The sequence below is a fragment of the Eutrigla gurnardus genome (genome assembly GCF_963514095.1).
Source record: "Eutrigla gurnardus genome assembly, chromosome: 2".
Taxonomy (NCBI): domain Eukaryota; kingdom Metazoa; phylum Chordata; class Actinopteri; order Perciformes; family Triglidae; genus Eutrigla; species Eutrigla gurnardus.
The window spans coordinates 24841408-24860928 of record NC_139916.1 but is presented as its reverse complement, the minus strand read 5'-3'; the positions used below and the strand labels follow the sequence as shown (position 1 = coordinate 24860928).

Genomic DNA, 19521 nt, shown 5'->3' with positions numbered 1-19521 from the left:
TGGTAATTCATGAATTCATTCATAGTATGAGTCCATTTTAAGATACATGTCTGAGTTAATATATGAAGTAAGACCAGTGATGGGAATAACGGCGTTATCAGACGGATTACCGCATGGGCAAAGTGGGCGTGTGCCCAGGGCCCCAGAGCCAATAGGGGCCCTTTGCCTTCAGAGTTGTTTTTTTGTTTTTTTTTGGTACAATTTAAAAAATATATTGGAATGGCTGTGGTTTTGAAAATGTAGTATGATAATAAAATAATTTGAATGTTTTAGAAATTATAAGATTAAATCAGTAAAGCCAGAAAGCGCAAACGATTTGAGGATGACAGCGCAGAAAAAGATGCGGTATTTGATGGGAAAAGCAAATTCCAAATAGAAACATTCAATGTGGCTATCGATAAGTTAGTCAGCTGTCTCAGCCACAGAATTGATGCATACAAGCACCTGTGTGATCTGTTTGGTGTTCTTTTCATGCCGGAAAACACATCTGACCGTGAGTTAATTGACAAAGCGAACACACTTCCCGCTGACTTGGACAGCAATCTTGGAAATGAACTGATTCACTTCAGATCTTTCATCAGATCAGACGGACAGAATGTGCCTCCATCTAAATGTCTTAAAACAATACTTGATTGTGGATTACAGTCAACATTTCCTAATGTGTAGCTACATTGCCGTAAGACTGTATCTGACGCTTCCTGTCACAAACTGCGAGGGAGAACGGTCATTCTCTCAAATGGCCAGGATAAAAAATGAACTTCGGACAAAAATGACCCAGAGACGCCTTAACAGTTTGTCACTCATGGCCATAGAGGCCGAACTGGTCCGAGAGTTGGACTTTGATGACCTTATCAAGGACTTTTCCTCGAAGAAGGCCAGGAAAATGCCGGTGGTTTAGGTGAGTAGTTTCACTTTGGTTTTGAGTGGTCGTAGCTGTGGCTCTTTACTGATGTTCATTCATGTTGCCTTTATTACTTTCACGATTTGTTTTAGGTGGTTATATTTTAATTAAGGTGTGTTTTACTCCATAATACTACCATGGCTGGCTATTTGAGCTTGCTGTCTCTCCCATAATATGTATATTGTCCTGTACATGGCAGGTGCCAAACAAAACAGACCTAAAATGACAGTAATTTTGTGGTTGTTGTGGTGTTGCGGTGTTGTTATGTGCGTAATGGGTCCTTTGCGCGCGTACTATTTGCGTGTGTAGGCAGGGGCCCGTGGCGAGTTTGTGTCCAGGGCCCATGGTCATGATAATCCGTCTATGGGCGTTATAAGTAACGACGTTAGTAAATCTAAAAATTTCAATCTACGATGAAAATAATGATAAATTGGTAACAGCAGCAACCACAAGGTTGGTATTCTCAGCTGCCAATTTTATAATGGTAAACACTACTGATCAACCTCAGCAGCATTAGCGTGCGAGCAGAAGTAGCATGTAGACAGTTTAGCTAGCTAACATTACAACAGCATCCATACAGTATTTTTTCTCTCTGTGATATGACATTTACTTTCTACTATGACTGAACACAAACTCAGCTAAGCTTTGGGAAACATAATATCATTGGTGTTACAATGATGACTGAGGAAGAGGAATAATTTGCTAAATTTCAGTACTACTGAATATCCTGGATATGAACAGAAAGTACAACATTTTAAGAGTCAAGGCATTTTTAGCCTTGATTTTTTTTTCTTTTGTTTGGATTCTGGGTTTTTCCACCAGATATAGGAGATGTCCGTCCATTTTAACTGAGTTCATAGTTGGATCCCTATGTAAATGCAAGTCAGAAAACTCACCACATCAACCCGTCTTCTGCTGGAAACCCAGTCAAATAATCAGAGAAGACGTGTCACATGTGAGTGACAGCTCTACTACACAACTGTACCTTTCTGATGCCAGTTTGGCTTCACCAATAAAATGTCATCCCTGTTTATAAAGACAAAAAAGGTATTTGGGAAAAATGAAATGTTAATATTGCATATAATTAACAATAAAGAAGGTATCAATAGTATTATTTGAAAATACTACATTTGAAAATGCTACATTTGTAGGATGTAATCCGCAATTTACATAGCCTACAATTCTGGGGCAACTCACAAATTACGTTTTTTCCGCGGACCGGAAGTCAGCGGTCGACAGCAGCAAAACTGGACAGCTCCTCCTCTGTCTCAAACTCCTCATTCACGTTTGACAGGCAAGCTTTTATTTTGAAAGCCAGCACCAGGAAGCAGGCGCGTTATCGTGGGAGGCTTGTGGCTGAGCCGCGAGCTCATAATAAACCAGCGCGTGTCTGAGGGGAGCACAGGACACGCGGAGCAGCTGCGAGGGCTGTCAGCGGCGGATACATGATGTTTGATCGGGACGACTGACGAACAAACTTTTTATCTGAATCCCCGGTGTTTCGTGTGTGATGGCTAATGTGTCATCGGTTGATGTGGGAGTTTTGTTTCTAATCGTGGTGACAGCATGTTTGGCAAACGGTGAGTGAACTTTTTTTAATATATATATCGGCCATATATATTATTGATTGAGTGTAGAGAATGTTAAGGTAATGACAAATGCACATGTCAGGTAACAAGAGCCCAAAGTGATGTGTTAGGAGCGATCTAAGGCTCGGTGGTAACTCATTCATAAAAAAATGTATATAATAATGTATATGATTAAATAATTAATAATATATCACAGCTAGCTTTTTGATTTCTGGTTTCAATTTCCTCAATTTAGAGCTGGACGGGATTAAATCGATATGAGACTTGATATCTCTTAGATTTTGGATTTTGCAAATATAGCATAAATGATGTATTTACCTGGTTTAAACGGTTGCATTACAATGATATAAGATATAAGATAATGATGGAATTTACTTATTGTTTGCCTTTATCCACTTAATTATTATATCCACATTACTAATGGTTATTTTATCATTGTGTGAATATTTCATGAAACCATCAGTTGTCAATTCTACAATATTGATATCGAAGTGTATGATTTTTTTTTTTTTTACATCCAAGCCCTGCCTTAATTATTCCATAATTAAAACTGTTATCAGAGTAGTAGTAGTAGCAGATCAGGAGTCAGGAGTTGATGTGTCGATATTACACTCACTGCGGTTGGATTAATAATGATAATTTAATTTTTTATAAGTTTATAATAATCTTCATTAATATAAAAGACATAAATGAATAATGCTATTTCAGGCCAAAGATGTGAAATCAAGTTCTCCGATTGCTGCTATCCAGCAGGTTCCTCGTCTAGCAGAGATGTGATCCAGAGGAAGTTGGTGGAAGCAGTTGAGCTGCGCCTGCCTGGTGGCGTGGACGACCTTGCCAGCGAAGCGAAGCCCTGCTCTGGCTGTGAGCCACCGGGGGCCAGGAGGCGCTCGAAGAGGTGCACATGTTACACTTACAAGGACAAGGAGTGTGTGTATTACTGCCACCTGGACATCATCTGGATCAACACACCAGAGTAAGAGTCATCCTCAGTGCGCCGCGGTTATTTTAGATCCAACATGGCTGCAGCACTATTACGTTACTATGACTATCTATAGGGATTTACATCGTCTGTGCTGTGCATTGGCTTACTGCATTACTAATGCAGCCTACTTTACTGGCTCTTAGGCTGTGCAGTGCCATGTCTCCTTGATCTCTCCATTGTTTGCTGTCGTGACAACCCATAATCTATAATCACAGATGTTCAGCTTCAGCGTCATATTATGTGAACATGGATAGCTATGGTACAGGTATGTAGGAGGCACAAATATGTGAGGTATGGAGGAAACAAATCCTTGATCGTTGTGATCACAGAATATTTCTACCCCCAAAGTCAAAAACGGTTTCACATATTTAGCCTTGAGGGGCTGCACGATATTGGAACAAAACTGAAAAATACAGGAATATTCACCTACAATTTTGTACGTTTTAAAATTAACTACATCAATTTGAGGCACTTTAGGAGCTAAATTAAGAGTCTAAATCTGTAGTTTGGTCAAATAAAACATTTATTTATAAACTCACTGGTTGGAATGAAAGCAAAAAAGTCAAACCCACAAAGCAGGTTGATGAGACAACTCCGTATTTCAAGCTGCGTGGGTTGCAGACATCGCCGCAGGCCCCTCCCACCCTGGACAGTCTGCCCGGTTGACAGTCCCCTCGGGAGCCCCTTGAGGGTGAAGCGAGTACTAAGGCAAGGACAAGGGGCTGCTGTTAAGTAGTACAAATATATAGTTGATCATGAAACGGTGGCGGACCGAGCTAGACTGTAGCTCTTTAATCGCCCATAATGTATGAATGAGATGAGTTTTTCTTTGTATCAAGCAGCAAAGCAGTTGCAGCGTGACACGTTAATTTGCCAACTTTGATTTGCGAATTCACATCTAAATGTCGATGCAGAAACAATATATCATGCAGCCCAAAGCTCAAATCATCACAAAAGCAAAGCCCCTTCCCAGAAATCATGAATCGGCCACTAGCACCTAAACAATCTAGGTAAATGGCATTACAGGTGAGAAGGAAAATATTTGTATTTTTGGGTCAACTGTCCCTTCGAGCCATGAAAGGATTTTGGGGAAGAAAGGCTTTTCCCCTTATATTAGTATTTACGTAAAAAGTTTCATTATAATCTGCAGTTGCAAATAAGTGCCTTTGAACTCACCTGCATCGCCGGGCGCCAACTGATGCCTGTCTGCTGCATCAAGCTCCCAGTAGACAGATTTAGTGCCTGAAAGTTGGAATGGGGCGTGTCGGAGAGCAGCACAGCAATTGTTTTCTCCTCTGACAAGTAAACACAGAACTCCCTTTGGAAAGATCTTGAATTTTAGTGCAGTGGTAATGGCTCTCGCTATTTTTAGCCATTTCAGACGTGTTCAAGGGCTTATTCAAGCAGTGATATACCATCAGATACAACAAAAAACAACAACATGCCTCGATGAGATCAAAGAGGCCATGTCCAACAGTGTCAGCTCCCCAAAGTAACGTGTTGCAGATGAAGCTGGGCGTACATTTTCCAGATTTAGCTTCTTTCTTATCCCATTTGTTGTGAGTCACTCTGCAAGTCTGTTTTTCATGCACATTTTTTCACTTGACTTGTAAGCATTGGATGTCAGATGGAGAATAGAGAGCAGCATTGACATGCAATGCACCTCTAAATAGCTTTGCATTTGATTTGATCTTTATTTTCCTCAAATACAAAGTACAATAATTACATGACATGAAATAGTCATTATCCAAATTTTGAATATTAGCTATATATCCAACACAAAATAACACAAAGCAAAAACATTAACTTTTTAACATTACATTAACTCATGGGTATCAGCATGAAACATCGCTAGTTGATTACTTGGGTTAGTGTCTTTTTTGTGTTACATGTTTTCTGAAATCGTTTTGTTTAAATATGCAAATGTGAATTATCTTATTAAATATGTGCTCATTGTCATACATTTCCAGAACAGAAATCTAAACATTGGATAAATCCAGGTTCAAGATTATTGTTTCATTCTGTTCACGTTAAGAGTAAAAGGTTTTTACAGAGGGGATTTGGGGATTTCTTTGTATCACTCCATAAATGAGAAAATACTGTCAATGTGGATGTAAGTGGAGATTTCTGATTCAGGGGTGGGCAGAAGAAACCCAAACCCAAACTGGGACTCAAACTCAGGCCCCTCTTGCTGTGAGGCAATCGTGCTAACCACTACACCACAGTGCAGCCCACCTTTAAAGTTAAGAATTGTAAAATTACATTTGTTTAAGACACAATAAAAAAAAAAATATATATATATATATATATATATATATATAACTAAATGATATCACTGTGAAACGTCCCCAGTTGGTAACTTACATTAAGACAAGTTTTTTTTTGGTACTAGTTATCTTTAATGTTATGTTTAAATATGCAAATGAGGCATTATGTAATGGTAACTTTTGGTCAATTCGGCACCTAAACCTGTGTTTGGGATGTATCCTTTCCACTAGTCCGAAAGAAAACATAGGGAGAAAAAAGGGAGTTCTCAGCTTTCCTCAGAACTGTCATTCCACAGTGAATATTTACTTGAGTTGAAGAGTTTTCCAACCAAAGAAACTCAATAATAATCCCTTGACAATAGGATTTAGGCTGTTCTTTCAAATATATCAATGACAACAGTCAGCAACTAATCTTGTAGATGTGATTGGTGGTTAACGCTCAAGCGTGTTCGTGAAAAGTGAAAAAAAGTGAAAAGTGAACGCTGGTTAAGATTCATTGCCTGTGGTTTTAGCTTCTAAAGTAGGTGCAGCTGTGACGGGAAGTTGACCTTTAGACTTCACTGCTCGGATAAGGAAGTTTTCTTGTAAGAACAAGAAAAAGCTAAAATGTGTTTTGGATTACCTATCGCTCGGTGCTGGAAGAGTCAAACCTTTTCAGTGACAGATTATTTTGAAACACAAAGCATGTTGTTGTTTTGAATTGATTAAGATTGTCTTACTTTCTCTCAGTATTTTCCTTACTGATAAAGGAAAAACTGCACACTAGAGTGGTGTAGGGCTGACGTGTTTTTGCAGGCCAACCACGAAGTTGGCATCGCACTGTTCCAATGGGATTTGTCTATTAGATTTTAGATTATTGCAGAAAATAAGCTCTGAGGCAAATACAAATTCATGATGTTAAATTGTGTTGAGCAAAACAGTCTTCACAAATAAACACCATTTGATTTTTGAAGTGTAAATGCAATCACTAGAAGTAAAAAGTTAACGTTAAGCGATAAACTTCACCACGGTCGAATGACTTATGGTAGGTACGGACAGATTTTATACCGCAGAATAACACTTTATGATTTCTTAAGCTTGTGTTAACCACAGATTTTATTTCAGGCATCTGACCAAAAAAAAAAAACATTCCAAAAACCCGCTGACTTCGAGATGAGGGAAATGGAAGTGTAAAAATACATTTCTGAGTTTTTAAACTGTCACTTTACCACTCAAATTATGACAACTAGGATATCTCTCAGGACATTTCATTATCTTCACAATCCTCTTAGGACAATATAGGGTTGGGGTTATGGTGTTAAGGCCCCGTCTTAAGTTTCTGACGAGTGTCTCGAACCGTTGGCACCGGTCTGCACTTGTCGGTGGCTTTATGGCCGATTGAGCATGTTGAATCGGTGGAATAGAACCTCGTTGAGGGAAGTCATTCTGATTGTCTGTTCAGCTTCAGCGCACGAGAAGAGAAACAGAAGTGAGGTTTGCGAGCGTACAAGAAAAAGTCAAGAGGGTACACACAGACGGCTCTTCTCAGTTTTCATCTTGAAATGATTACAACACACGGATACTTTCATGACATCTGGAACGAAGCTGTTGTTACCGCACGACACAGACTTTTTTGCCACTAGTTCTTTGATGTGGGTTTGACCAGGTATAAAGTTGAAAGGTATAGATCAAATTGAATGTCAGATGCAAACATGCCATGAGGTGTATAGGTTATCAGCAGCTAAACGATCACAAACCTTTAGATTTGACATATAGGGCCCTGCTTTCGTGGCGCAGCGCAAGGTGGCGCATGGTGGTGGAGCCGGCGTAATGCAAGTTTCGACCCGCGCAGCCTTGCGCACGGTCAGTTTGGCAGTTTGGTGGATCGCCTGCGCCAAGATGGGTGTGGCGGCGCAGCAGGGGGAGGCGTCACAGATTCAGCTTGGCGTAGTGGAAGTTTCGTGGCAAAAAGCCTCGCCGAGACTTCGCCGAAAGCCCGCCAGCTCCAACCTAGTCTACCTATGGCGTAAGGCGCAAGGCGCAAATAAAGTCCATTCATTCAAGGCGAATTACAGCTGGCAGAGTGGCAGTTTGGCTGACCGGCGCGCAGTGCGCACACATCACCGAGACCTCACAGGCAGGTTTCCACAGTTCCAGGCACATTTAAATGCAATAAATAATGACAACAAACACTATTTAATGCAACTAATTGAATCAACACGTTGCATTTATATCTATATAGATTGTCCCGTCACATCTGATGTCAGATCAAAGGCGGATGGCACGCGTAACGGAAACTCAGCCTCTCGGACCAAAACATCTCCCTCTCTCTCTCCTTTTTTTTATATTAACGGCATTGTTATTATTATGATACGCACGCACAGCGCGTGATGCGCGTGATGGGAGCGGCGGCGCTGCTTCTGTCATTGGGTTGTCAAGTGACGAAACTTGCACTGCACCTCCCCTAACGCATTAAAGGTGAGGAGAGGAGCTCATTTGATTGGTGAAGATCTGAATCGGCTGTGTTAATCCCAGTCCACGTCTCGTCTCCTCCTCGTCTCCCACTCACGCCTTCTTCTCCTCCCTCTTTCCCACTTGCGCGGGTGGGAGTGACGGGAGGTGTGCCTGCGCGAGCCTGCGCGGTGCACGAAACTGGCAAAGTCCAGGCGGACACACCCCGTCGGCGTGGCACAGGTACGCTGCGCGCTGACTACGCCTAGTCTACGAAACTAGGGCCCAAAGACGGTCAGAAAATGACTCGATGATAATCTTTTGTGGTGGACACACAAATTAAACGCATCCATGTGGCTACGCAACAATCAGAGCTGTTGACACAGAAATAAATAATGACAATAGCCATATTCGCACGGGATTACACCAGGTCCTCTATTTGCAATAGTAGGGACCCACATAGCATCAATCTTAAAAATGCATGTGTACTGCGTGTGATGGGTTTGAAAATAAATAAACATTTGTACTCGTACTTGTTGAAGCTTTTTTTTTTAAATCTGGATCGAATATGAAATAAAATATGGCACATAAATTAAGTGGCTGAGTTAAGGTTTAATTAAGGCTGATATCAGGAACCACATCTGAAAATGGTTTGGCCCAGAATAGGGCCAGTTCTGGTTGTACAGTTTGGCTGAGTTACGGGCCTTATGTGGCCCATGTTTTGGATGCCGGATGTGGGCCACTAAAGGACCGTAATTCATTGCTGTATGTGGGCCGAGTGCAAGTGGGTTGTGTGGCCCATCACTGGGCCAGACCAGTTTTGCTATGTGGGGAAGGACGTCGGTGATGTAAATCCCAAGCGAATTGGCCATGTCTGTAATTTGTAAGGTAAAAATTCCAGCGCAAACACAGTGATCATCTGATAATACTTGTCCGGTGCAAATCAGCATCTCAGTGATCCGAGGTTCTTTTGAACATGTGATTTTCCTCCGCGCCCTTTTCCTCCCACTTTCCCGGTTAACAATTATGGAGGCTGTGTTGGAGGTGATACATTTCTAAATGTTAGGATTGGCTGCCCTGCTTTTGACCCTTTGGTCTTTGTTGTAAGCTGTTCCCAGATATCAGCAGGTACCTTGGTGAGCACAGGAAGGAATGATGCCCAAAACCATCAAAATAGATCAGATCATTTAGCAGTGTAGTCTGCTACCCTTTTAGTGTGCATGTGGTGAGCGAGTCACACTAACCCTGCCCTTGAGCCTTGTTATTTTCTTAACACATGGTTGTAAATTGAAAAAATGGCCAAACTTCACTGTGAACAATAACCATATGGCACCGCCAGTTGCCTTTGGAGTACACACCGGTTCTCTTGAGCAACGTGGGCACGCAAGCCTCCATAGTGTTGGAGGATCTTCAGGTGAAACCTGAGCGCCACCTTGAACTCCCCTCCTTCCACTATCACAAAGTGACTCAGCAGGGTGCTGATCATTTATGTTTTCAAAGCTTTGTTACTCCCAGATTTCCTAAGGAGGAAATGGCCTGCTGAAACATTGACCCCTAAGGAGGTCCAGGTGCATGTTTACTATTGTAAACACTTTTAATGACAAACACATTGGTTGTATAGATATGAATGTTGATGACAGCAAAAAGTCACACCTACAAAAAATGGTAAAACCCAACAGGGTCTGTATTTATGTGTTTCAAGACACGTCTGCAAGGACCCCTTGCACTGAGCGCAGAGGGCCCCATCCACCCCCCCACAGGGACGTAGGGCAGCCAACACTAAAGTCCACAGCCCCCGAGAATGGGCGAGATCCAAGAGAGGGTTGCTGTCAACATCACAGCCTGAGCCACAACCCACAATCACCCTCTGTTTCTTTCCAAGCCAACCTAGAGCCAATTGTTGCACACCGGAGGAAGTGTGACCAGCATGAGAGGGTCCAATGAGGGGATCTGTGGCGGGCTGGATGTCGGATCGCTTTGATTTAATCTGAAATATACTAAATGAACGTTAGCTTCATTTTTGGACCCGCCCACAATGAGTACTCTTTCTCAATATGTAATACCACATCACTAGCTCTGGCTGTTGCATAGTCACATGGATGCATTAAATTCAATTTTGTTGAGTGACACAACAAAGTTGTGTGTCCGTACATGAAACCTTGGTTGCATTTTGTGACTTAAAACAGAAACAGAAAAGGGTGTTCAGAATTGTATCAGCGTATTGAGGCAACTGCATATTTTACTTTAACACTTATGTTAAATAAATTTGATATGACTGCATTAGTGTCTAACTCCTGGCAAATGTAATGTGAGTTGTACTATTTCTCTAAATAAAGACCTAATTCCCAGTGTGTGTGCTGGAATTGTCTTTAGCTATAACTCCTGTAGTGAATTGATGGATTGTTATTGAAGATAAATCTTCCGTGTATCCATGCAGACCAAACTGCATTCGACAAAAGAATGCAATGTCCTCTTTTTTGAACACGCTGTAAAAATTGCTCTCCTTTGAAGAGATTGAAGGATTTTGAGGCAGGTTCAAAAAAAGGATCTGGCTTTGTTTAGCCAGTACCTATTTAACAATGACAGCTGATCAAACATTTTGTACACTCAAACAGAGATTTTTGACCTTGACTTGTCCAAATGAATGATATATTTTTTTAAATTCTAGTCAGCACTACTCAGCCTGCAACTCTGGAGAAAATAACCCTGATGATGACATCAAAGTGTTACAGAACGACTCATCTTGGACAAACAGGACTATTTTTCAATCTCTGCAAAATAGTAAATGTTTTTAGGCAACCATATGGCAAAGGTATTCTGTAAACTAGGAGACTTTCCATTTACATTGCTTTCGCTCAGAGCAACAACAAAAAATAGTAAACTTGTGTCCCTGTACACGGTATTTGTGACTATTTCATTGCCACAAGAATACGTTGTTAGAAAGGTGTTTCGTTAATCTGTTGTTGGCTTGTTTCTGATCGTCTGAATTTTTGTGCGACTTATTGATGTGGGAGATGCGGGAGAGCGCTGATAGTGTTGGCCAAATGATGGCCAACAAAACCAAAGATGTAATAATCTGGAATGGGGTTGAGCAATTTTTATATTTAAACAGCGTTAGTCAACAGTGAACATATTAATTAATTGTTTAACTATTTTTATTACACTTGTTTCTTATTCAGTCTCTCTTTCAAACTCTCAAACCAGAGATGGTGATTTTTGGAACAGTTGAAAGTCTAACAAAGACAGATTTGATGAGTTAGAATTTGTTTCTGGCGAGTTTGAATGACGCGTTTCAATTAAATGTACCATCGTCTGACTGGAGTCTGGTGGCTTTGAGGAGACCATATTAATTGTACGTTTTGTACGTTAATAAATGATAATACATAATGTATTCACTTCAACACACTTCACACATCATTACTTCGGAACTACAGTCGAAAATTAGATTGTCCCCCCAGATGTCATGCTTCCATCCAGGGGCGTCACTAGGTTTTAAGGACAGGGGGGGCTTAGCCCCCAGGAGATGCTCAGAATGTGAGCGAACGTTTAATTTCACAAACAGCTAACAAAAACGGAGAAATTGCACGTCAATAGGGGTGGTGGAGTGAATATTATTAGTGTATTATTATTATTACCGTATTATCATCATCATTATTATTGTCATTATTATTATTATTATTATTATTATCCACATAATCATACGTGAATGAGCTGTTTCACGGTGTGCATCTGATGCTGGAGCTGATGCTCCAGAAGGAAGTCACTCCAAAGATAATATGAAGAGTGCACACCTAACTCTATAAACAACCAGGACCTTCACATTGCATTTCGGACTAACTAGCTAGCTACTGTAGCAGAGTTCTTTTTGAGCTGAAATGTAACTTTTGACCGCAAAATAACAAAGGTAAGACGTGCACAGAGATATACAGCATGCATCTCATGCTGCCTCCTGTACAGGGGGCTCTCAGCTACAGAGTGTGCAAGCCAGGTTAATATTTGTCAAACAGGGAGCATTTAGCAATTACGTGGGACTTTCTGCTGTTAGCTGGGGGGCTGCAGCTAACTTATTGTTACTATCAGCAGTGATGAATACTTACTCTCTTGAAAAAATTCCGTATATCCATTCTTGTTCACGTTCTTCTCCTAATGCTGCTCTAGTCGGTTCTGTGTGCTCCGCTCCCAGTACACACACTGCAGGTACCCAGGTACCGAGTGCAACCTAGGTTGCAGGGAAAACGTGGACTGGATTTCAGTGATGTGGGCGTGCTCTATATGAACAAGTGGAATGGACTGGATTAGGGATGTCCCGATCCGATATTTGGATCGGATCGGCCGCCGATATTAGCAAAAAATGCATATCGATATTGGATCGGCCTGCACGGGAAAATCCCGATCCGGACTCCCGATCCAGTTTATTTTTTCAAAACTCCGGTCCGTGTTTTTCAGCACACCGATGTAGGTAATCCATTCCAGTTTTTTTCCGTTTTTCCCTAGAGTTCGGTCCGCGTTTTCCAGCACACCTAGCGCACCCCTCGCGACCTGTCCAGCATCCACTAAACAACAACAAGACGGACTTGTGTGCATGTCCAGTGTTTCCCCTACTATTGTACAGGCCATAAAATCAATACGCCCAAAATAAGCCACCTATCAATTCATTCATAAATCATTAATCATTTACATTAGGAGCGCCTCCGCGCAGCACAGTAGACTTGCTCCGCAAGACGCGCAGCCACAACAATCCTCGCCGCGCGCTCCCGCTACGTTCTTCTTCGTGTACTTTACGCGCTTGATGTTGTTCTGATGCCGTTCCGCCTCGTTAAACCACCACGATGTCGCTTTCTACTTTGAAAACACGGAAAGTTGACACTGTATTTTGATAAGCTGTTGCACTCTTCAGACTCGTGGTGTGAGCGGAACCGGACCGGTACCGGAACCGGACCGGCTTCCGCACTGCCTGCTCGCACAGATCCGCTTGTGCGCACATGCGCTGATGCAGGTCGAGTGTTGTCGATAAATATATGCACTCCTTCAAAACAGCATCAAGCCATATTGTGTGTGTAGTATTAGGACGTGATGACGTGTGTACGGGCTAAAGCCCGTTTGGGCTGGAGCAGTGTGAATGCAAAGCAAGGGACTCCCTGTGGGGGAGGATTGTTTTTGATAAGCTGTGGAACTCTGAGTTATATTTCTACCTGAATTTCTATTAACTATTAAGCTGTTGAGAAAACCTATAACTTATATTTTACTTGATAAAATAAGACAATACATGCACTCATTTCCCTATTAAGAATAAACAGGTCAGCTTCTCATTACCAATCATTGTGGATTATTCAAACTAACCTATTTAAGTTGGCTAGTTGTTCTTAAGAGTAAAACCCTTTTTAACATGAGTCTGACAACAAAATAAGTAAATATCTTTCATCTTTAATACATGCTTGGATCGGCCGGTATCGGTATCGGCCGATACTAAAAGCTATAATATCGGTATCGGATCGGAAGTGCAAAAAGCTGGATCGGGACATCCCTAGACTGGATAACGACGCACTGACTCTGACTCTCTACCGCTTCCACTATGAAGTGAAGGGAAACTAAGATTTATGATCACATTTAAGTTAATAATAACTGGTTTATTTATTTAAACTCATATTCTGGCCACATTATATTGAATTTGTCTGCACTTTTTTGTAAAAAAAAATAGGCCTAATGACGCCACTGCTTCCATCACTGCCGATCAGAGCTGGAGCCAATAAATCACCGTGACAACTGCAGAGTCATTTGTTTCCGGGCATGAATGCCGATTGTAAACTTTTCCACTAAGGATAAAAGCCAGAGGTTAGTGGGTGTGGGTGTAAAAGTGACGTTCACTGAAACATCACACTCATATGACATGAATTATACAGTATGTTCAAAAATTTGAAAAATCTAGAAACTCTACTTGAAGTTATATACACTGACTTTAGTTTAATGAGCTCATCATTACAATCTATACACTCCGACAACAGTTGTGTCGAAACTTTGCTTCAATAAGGGCATATTGGAGGTTGTGGTGTCTGGCAGTGTTGTACTGGACTGCATTATTCTAAAAGGTGTTTTCTATATTCCGTGCCCATCTTGTATCCAAATGGTTGAGAACAAGTTAGTAGAAACAACTGTCAGTATAATGAAGTCCAGTATAATACTGTCTTCCACCGATGACTCTGATAGTTGAATCTTTTTCTCTCTGATGCCGTTTACAACACGCTTTGCAAAAAAGCAGACCTCTGCCTTTAGGGTTGAAGTGTCAAGTCAGTCTAATGTACAGGGGTTCCTGTCTGTCTGGTCACTCAGCTCACTGTATATATGTGTGTCTTTTTTTAGGCACACTGTACCATATGGTATGTCCAGTTACCAGGGTTCCCTGCGTGTGAGGCGCTCCACTGGGACTGAGCGGGGGAGGAGTGAGGTGGTGGCTCAGCGCTGTGTGTGCAGACAGGAGACCGACTCTGAATGCAGCAGCTTCTGCATGGACAGGTAACAGTACCACATGAAGATACATGCAATGTTCCTGTAAAACAAATGTGTGCTTACGTAAGCTAGTACCAACCAGTTTCAACCAATAATATCATGACATCCATCAATCAATCAAACTGCAACATTTGGCTATAATGGAGGTGTGTGGAGCCACAGTTCTCTATAGCCCTGTATTGCTCTCAGTAATAAGCCCGCATACTTTTTAGCAGTTCAATCAAATGTGAAGGATTTCATTCAAATCCCTCTTGTAACTGTGCTCAACTATTACGATATATATTAGTAACTAATTTATAGCCATGCAAGTCACTGCGTTTCCACAACACTGAATATTTCACAATAAAAGCCTTGTGAAATGTTAACAGAAAAAAAGTATTGTATGCATCATTAATTGAAAGTGTTGATTTATGAATGAATATATGTGTGACATTCTACTAAATAAATATGTGGCTGGTGTGATGTGACTTTAATTTTCACGGTGTTGTTTGAATTCTGATGGGGGAGACCTCAAATTAGTAGAAGAGATACAGCTGCCTGGCAGCCAGGCTGCCCAGAGGCAATGTGGCTGCTCTAACAACATTAGTACCACATTTCAGGGCAATCCACAACATTTCAGGTGTTTCCAAGTCCTTATATAATACTGATACTTACTGATTACTGTATCATTTCTCCTGGAGGAGACAGAGGACAGTCCTCGGGCAATGACTCTTTCAGTGTATTGGCAAAAGAGTATTGCATAAGGACAAAAATCTGAGCCTAACCATTAATTATCCTAAATATAAACAATCTCAAAATCGGATAGATTAAAATGTGTGGCTAACGATACATTCAGGAATACAATTGTGAGGTTTTTATCTGTTTGTTTTGAGAAAACAAAATATTGGAGCCTTTGGTTCATGGTCTTTGAACTGTGACTAAATTAGCAACACCTGATCAGATGTGGCCTTAAGTGTCTGTGTATTTCTTCCCCAGCAGGCAGAGGAGGCCACCCCGAGCAACACCTAAAATAGACAAGAGGACAGCATCTCTGCGCAGCGGGCCTGAAATGAACATATAAGTGACGTGCTCACGACCTGAAAGGTGGATGTACGCTGACTTATACATAAGGCATCCTCTTATTACTCGGTGCCTTGGTGTCAGACTGATGGATGAAATGCGAAGCTGCTTGCACAAAAAGAAAAAGGGAAGGCCCCTGTCTGCCTGCGTCTGCTCAGCAGGTGTGGACTGTGTTTCTCATTGTTATATCTCAGCTGAGGACTGATTTACATGGCCTGCTCGTGTCAACCATGAAAGACTTTGGTAGAGCACACACATGTCCGTGCCATGTGATGTGGAGGCCACTTCAAGAGCTGCTGCCATCTGACTCCACCACCTCAGCCCATACTGTTAAAACATTACCACATGAAACTTGTGACACGGCTGTGTTTTCTTCACAGGGACATCATTTAATCTGCCTGTCTCCACCAGCAAACGGCCTCAATGTTATTTTTAAAAATTCACAATTTGTCACAGTCACTGAAATGGCCAATATACTATTTTTTTATTAGGTTCCCTCAGTTTCAGCATTAACTGTTGAAAAGCATTTCAGTGAATTTATTTCCCAATCTGTGAGATTCGTTGGAGGTAAAGTAACTTTTATTAAGCTGTATCCAAGTCTTGTGAATATGAAATGTGTTTCAGTATATATAGGCTCTAAATTATATTTTCGTACAATACCTAAATGTACAATAAAGGTGTATAATAAGATGTTGTATATAGAATTATATATGTGATCATGTTAATCAACAGTCCTCTGTGGTAAAGAACCCAAGGAAAAATAATTGCAGTGTACCAGACAGCAAATTTATGGGAGACATTATTTATCATCTGTTTGTTGTTATTGTAATGATTGAGCCTCCAACTAATTACCCCACCATGCACACTAAAAGCCTTTACACACCGGGGTGAGGCTAATGAATAACAAGAAATCAAGGTTTAAAGGCGTAATAAAGTTTATTTTCTGATTTCCGTCTATGGAAAACTTAATCCGTTCAGCACGATGTGATTGGCTGATACCTTCATTCAAAGTGAAAAAACTATGTTTTTAAAGTTTTAATTTTCGCCACGTTATACTCAAAAGTAGTTATTACTGAGATAACAGCTTGAAAATATATTGATGTGTGAATTAATTGCACAAAACTCCGACCCCAGTGTGTAAAAGCTGTAAGGCCCTGATCAGATGGAGCCTGTTTCGTATTGCAAACATGAAACGAACAGTCAGGCAGGTAGTTTGCGGCGTCTATATTTATAATTGTTGTTTAATTATTGGAAGCCACAGAATGAGTGCTAGAATTAGTTTAACACAAACCATGAACTCTATACTAGTTGATCTCACGTAATTTGCCTCCAGGCCTGCTGTTTTTTATTCAGATCATAACCATAATTACAGTTGACAAAGTCATATAGCTCTGGATGTCCAGCAAAGGTCACCAAATAACAAAAAAAAGCAGGGAGAGCAGAAAAAAAATATTAGGTACATAAGGTACATAAAAACGATGCACAAAGTGTTCACTCATTGAAAGTAATTACGAAACGCCATTTCCCGCTACTAAAACATGCTTCGTCTGATCAGGGCCTAAAGCTGTTAAGAATGGCAGAAGTGGTTTCTGGCCTATTGCCGATTTCCCCAGAAATTGCATCACACATGATTCAGTTTCAGTCTGACAAAAGGAAGAGTTTGATTCCTTGCTTAATGTTTGAAATTTTCTGATGCACATCTGGCTTTATTTAAAGAGGTACTGCACACTTAAATGTAACTTTTGTGCTGGAAGGTTAATGATATGACTACACATCAATGCTGGTGTTAATATTGACATTTCCTTCCAAATGTATAAAAATCCATGTTTCATGAGCTGAAAACTGCTCTACATGCCATCTACTGTATACGACGGCATATTAGGGACACTGTAGGAAAAAAAAAAAAAAGTGGTGCAGAGGTGGAGAGATTTTCACAATATTCAGAGAAAAAAGTCGCAAATTTGCTACTTCATAAAGTTGCAGATTTGCGATGCTAAAAACTGGCATTTATCCTAGCTAACTTCCCATGTATTTCACATTTATTTTTCTAATTAATACATCACAACGTGTGACGACTTGCTAAGGTCCTTACGGTGATGGCTATCTGTTCATTTTCATGTTTGCCGTTGCTATGACAACAAGTGAAAGCTACCACTAGCATCTTAGCCCAACTGCGCATCGATAAACACCCATAAGATGGTGACAATTTGGCCCATATAAAATTAACTAACAATAACCATCAACAGCCATCACCCTAAGGACCTTAACAAGGCGTTGTCACACGTTGTGATGGATTAATTAGAAAAATAAATGTGACATTCATGGGAAGTTAGCTAGCATAGATGCCAGTTGTTAGCATTGTAATAAAGTAGCAAATTTACGACTTTATAAAAAAGCAAATTTGCGACTTAATAAAGTTGCAAATTTGCGACTTTTTTTCTCTGACTATTGCCCACCTCTTTCGGCTATGTTTCCCCCCTCCCCGTGGACCTAATACGCCGTCGTAACTGTATGAGCACAGCTCTGAACCTTGCATGCCAACGCTGACACCGTCGGGACTTATCCATGTCATGCAATGTATCTAAAAATAGATTGTTAACACCCACTGAGCAACTCCTGCCTCATACATCCATACATCTCCAGCCCCACCCCTCCTATTAGCCCCATGCCCACTTTTTAAATTTGTTTCAAATTGATGCAGTGGGTGGAGTTAGGCTCAGACCTGTGGGTGAAGTTACACTTTAAGCATATTTAAAATGATATTGTTACCTGTTTAATGTGCATGGAAGAATGGACTCTGGTCAACCGCATTTGGTTCATCTGATCGGAGGCTCTTTTTACATACATATGAGGTCATATAAGGAGACACTGAATTAGACTAGCTGTATCCTATATACAGTGTACACCTGATTAAATCAAGCAGCACACTATGCTTACTGCATTGCAAAGTGCTGTGTGCAGGCACACTTTATGTTATCCTGCATTTTAACAACTGGAAAACATGGACATATGGAGGATAATGCATATGATAGTTATTCATATGTTTTATCGATTTCAGGATCAAACTATTGAAACTACGCACTATGCTTGCTTTGTTTTATTATGTTAGTGCCTCCCTGTCAAGTATGGTACAGAGATGGGGACTTAGGACTTGGACTCAAGTTGCACACAGTGACTTGACACTCGACATGGACTTGCCGACAAAAGTGAGCATCTCTGTGTTTGAGAGGCTAGAGGGATGTGCTAAATTATAGTAGATTATAAGATGTCATTAGTAGGAGATCCCATGTAATTATACAATGCTTGTACCCTTAACTGTTATTGAAAATAGGTTACGGTTATTATTGCATGGCTTATAATGCTAGCAATATTTTCCTGTAACCTCAAGTAACATTAGTCTATATCCATTTTAAGGGCAAAATACAGTTATTTGCTTTAAAAGAAACTTTTCATTTTGTGATTTTCTTTCATAGACTGTTTAAAGTGATCATGTACCAAACAACTTATCAATGCTGATACTGATGCTTACAGATAAAAGAGGGTTGATAATATCGTAGAATTAATGCTTTGAATTCCTTAAATATAGCTACATATGAGTTCTAGAACATCATGCAGCTGAAGATACAACCTACATTACCACCATAAACGCCCTGAGACTTGACTTGAGCTTGAACTCAAAGGCTTTAGACTTGACTTGGACTAGCTCAAAAACCTGAGACATGACTCGAACTCTAGCTCAAAGACTTGAGACTTGACTTGGACTCTAGCTTATAGAATTGAGACTAC

General features: G+C 40.7%; 1 protein-coding gene across 3 annotated transcripts; it reads left to right on the top strand.

The window, feature by feature from the left end:
* The first annotated feature begins 2321 nt into the window (after nt 1–2321).
* On the top strand, nt 2322–19180 carry LOC311022581 (endothelin-3). 3 transcript variants are annotated; one of them, XM_084023926.1, is made up of 4 exons: nt 2322–2481; nt 3244–3466; nt 14530–14682; nt 15652–19180. In XM_084023926.1, exons 1-4 carry the CDS (start codon nt 2412–2414, stop codon nt 15734–15736), a joined length of 531 nt encoding a protein of 176 aa, XP_083880052.1. In that variant the 5' UTR covers nt 2322–2411; the 3' UTR covers nt 15737–19180. The 3 variants fall into 3 exon arrangements, with proteins under 3 accessions (XP_083880052.1, XP_083880051.1, XP_083880050.1); XM_084023925.1 differs by having other exon boundaries at nt 2323–2481; nt 3241–3466; nt 15655–19180; XM_084023924.1 differs by having other exon boundaries at nt 2323–2481; nt 3241–3466.
* Nucleotides 19181–19521: the final 341 nt, after the last annotated feature.

Excerpts from the sequence above, each read along its gene's own strand:
- LOC311022581 (XM_084023924.1), top strand. The coding sequence starts at position 2,412 with ATGGCTAATGTGTCATCGGTTGATGTGGGAGTTTTGTTTCTAATCGTG. Across the intron at positions 2,482-3,240 it reads GACAGCATGTTTGGCAAACG|CAGGTTCCTCGTCTAGCAGA; the intron begins GTGAGTGAACTT and ends GCTGCTATCCAG. Across the intron at positions 14,683-15,651 it reads AGCAGCTTCTGCATGGACAG|CAGGCAGAGGAGGCCACCCC; the intron begins GTAACAGTACCA and ends TTTCTTCCCCAG.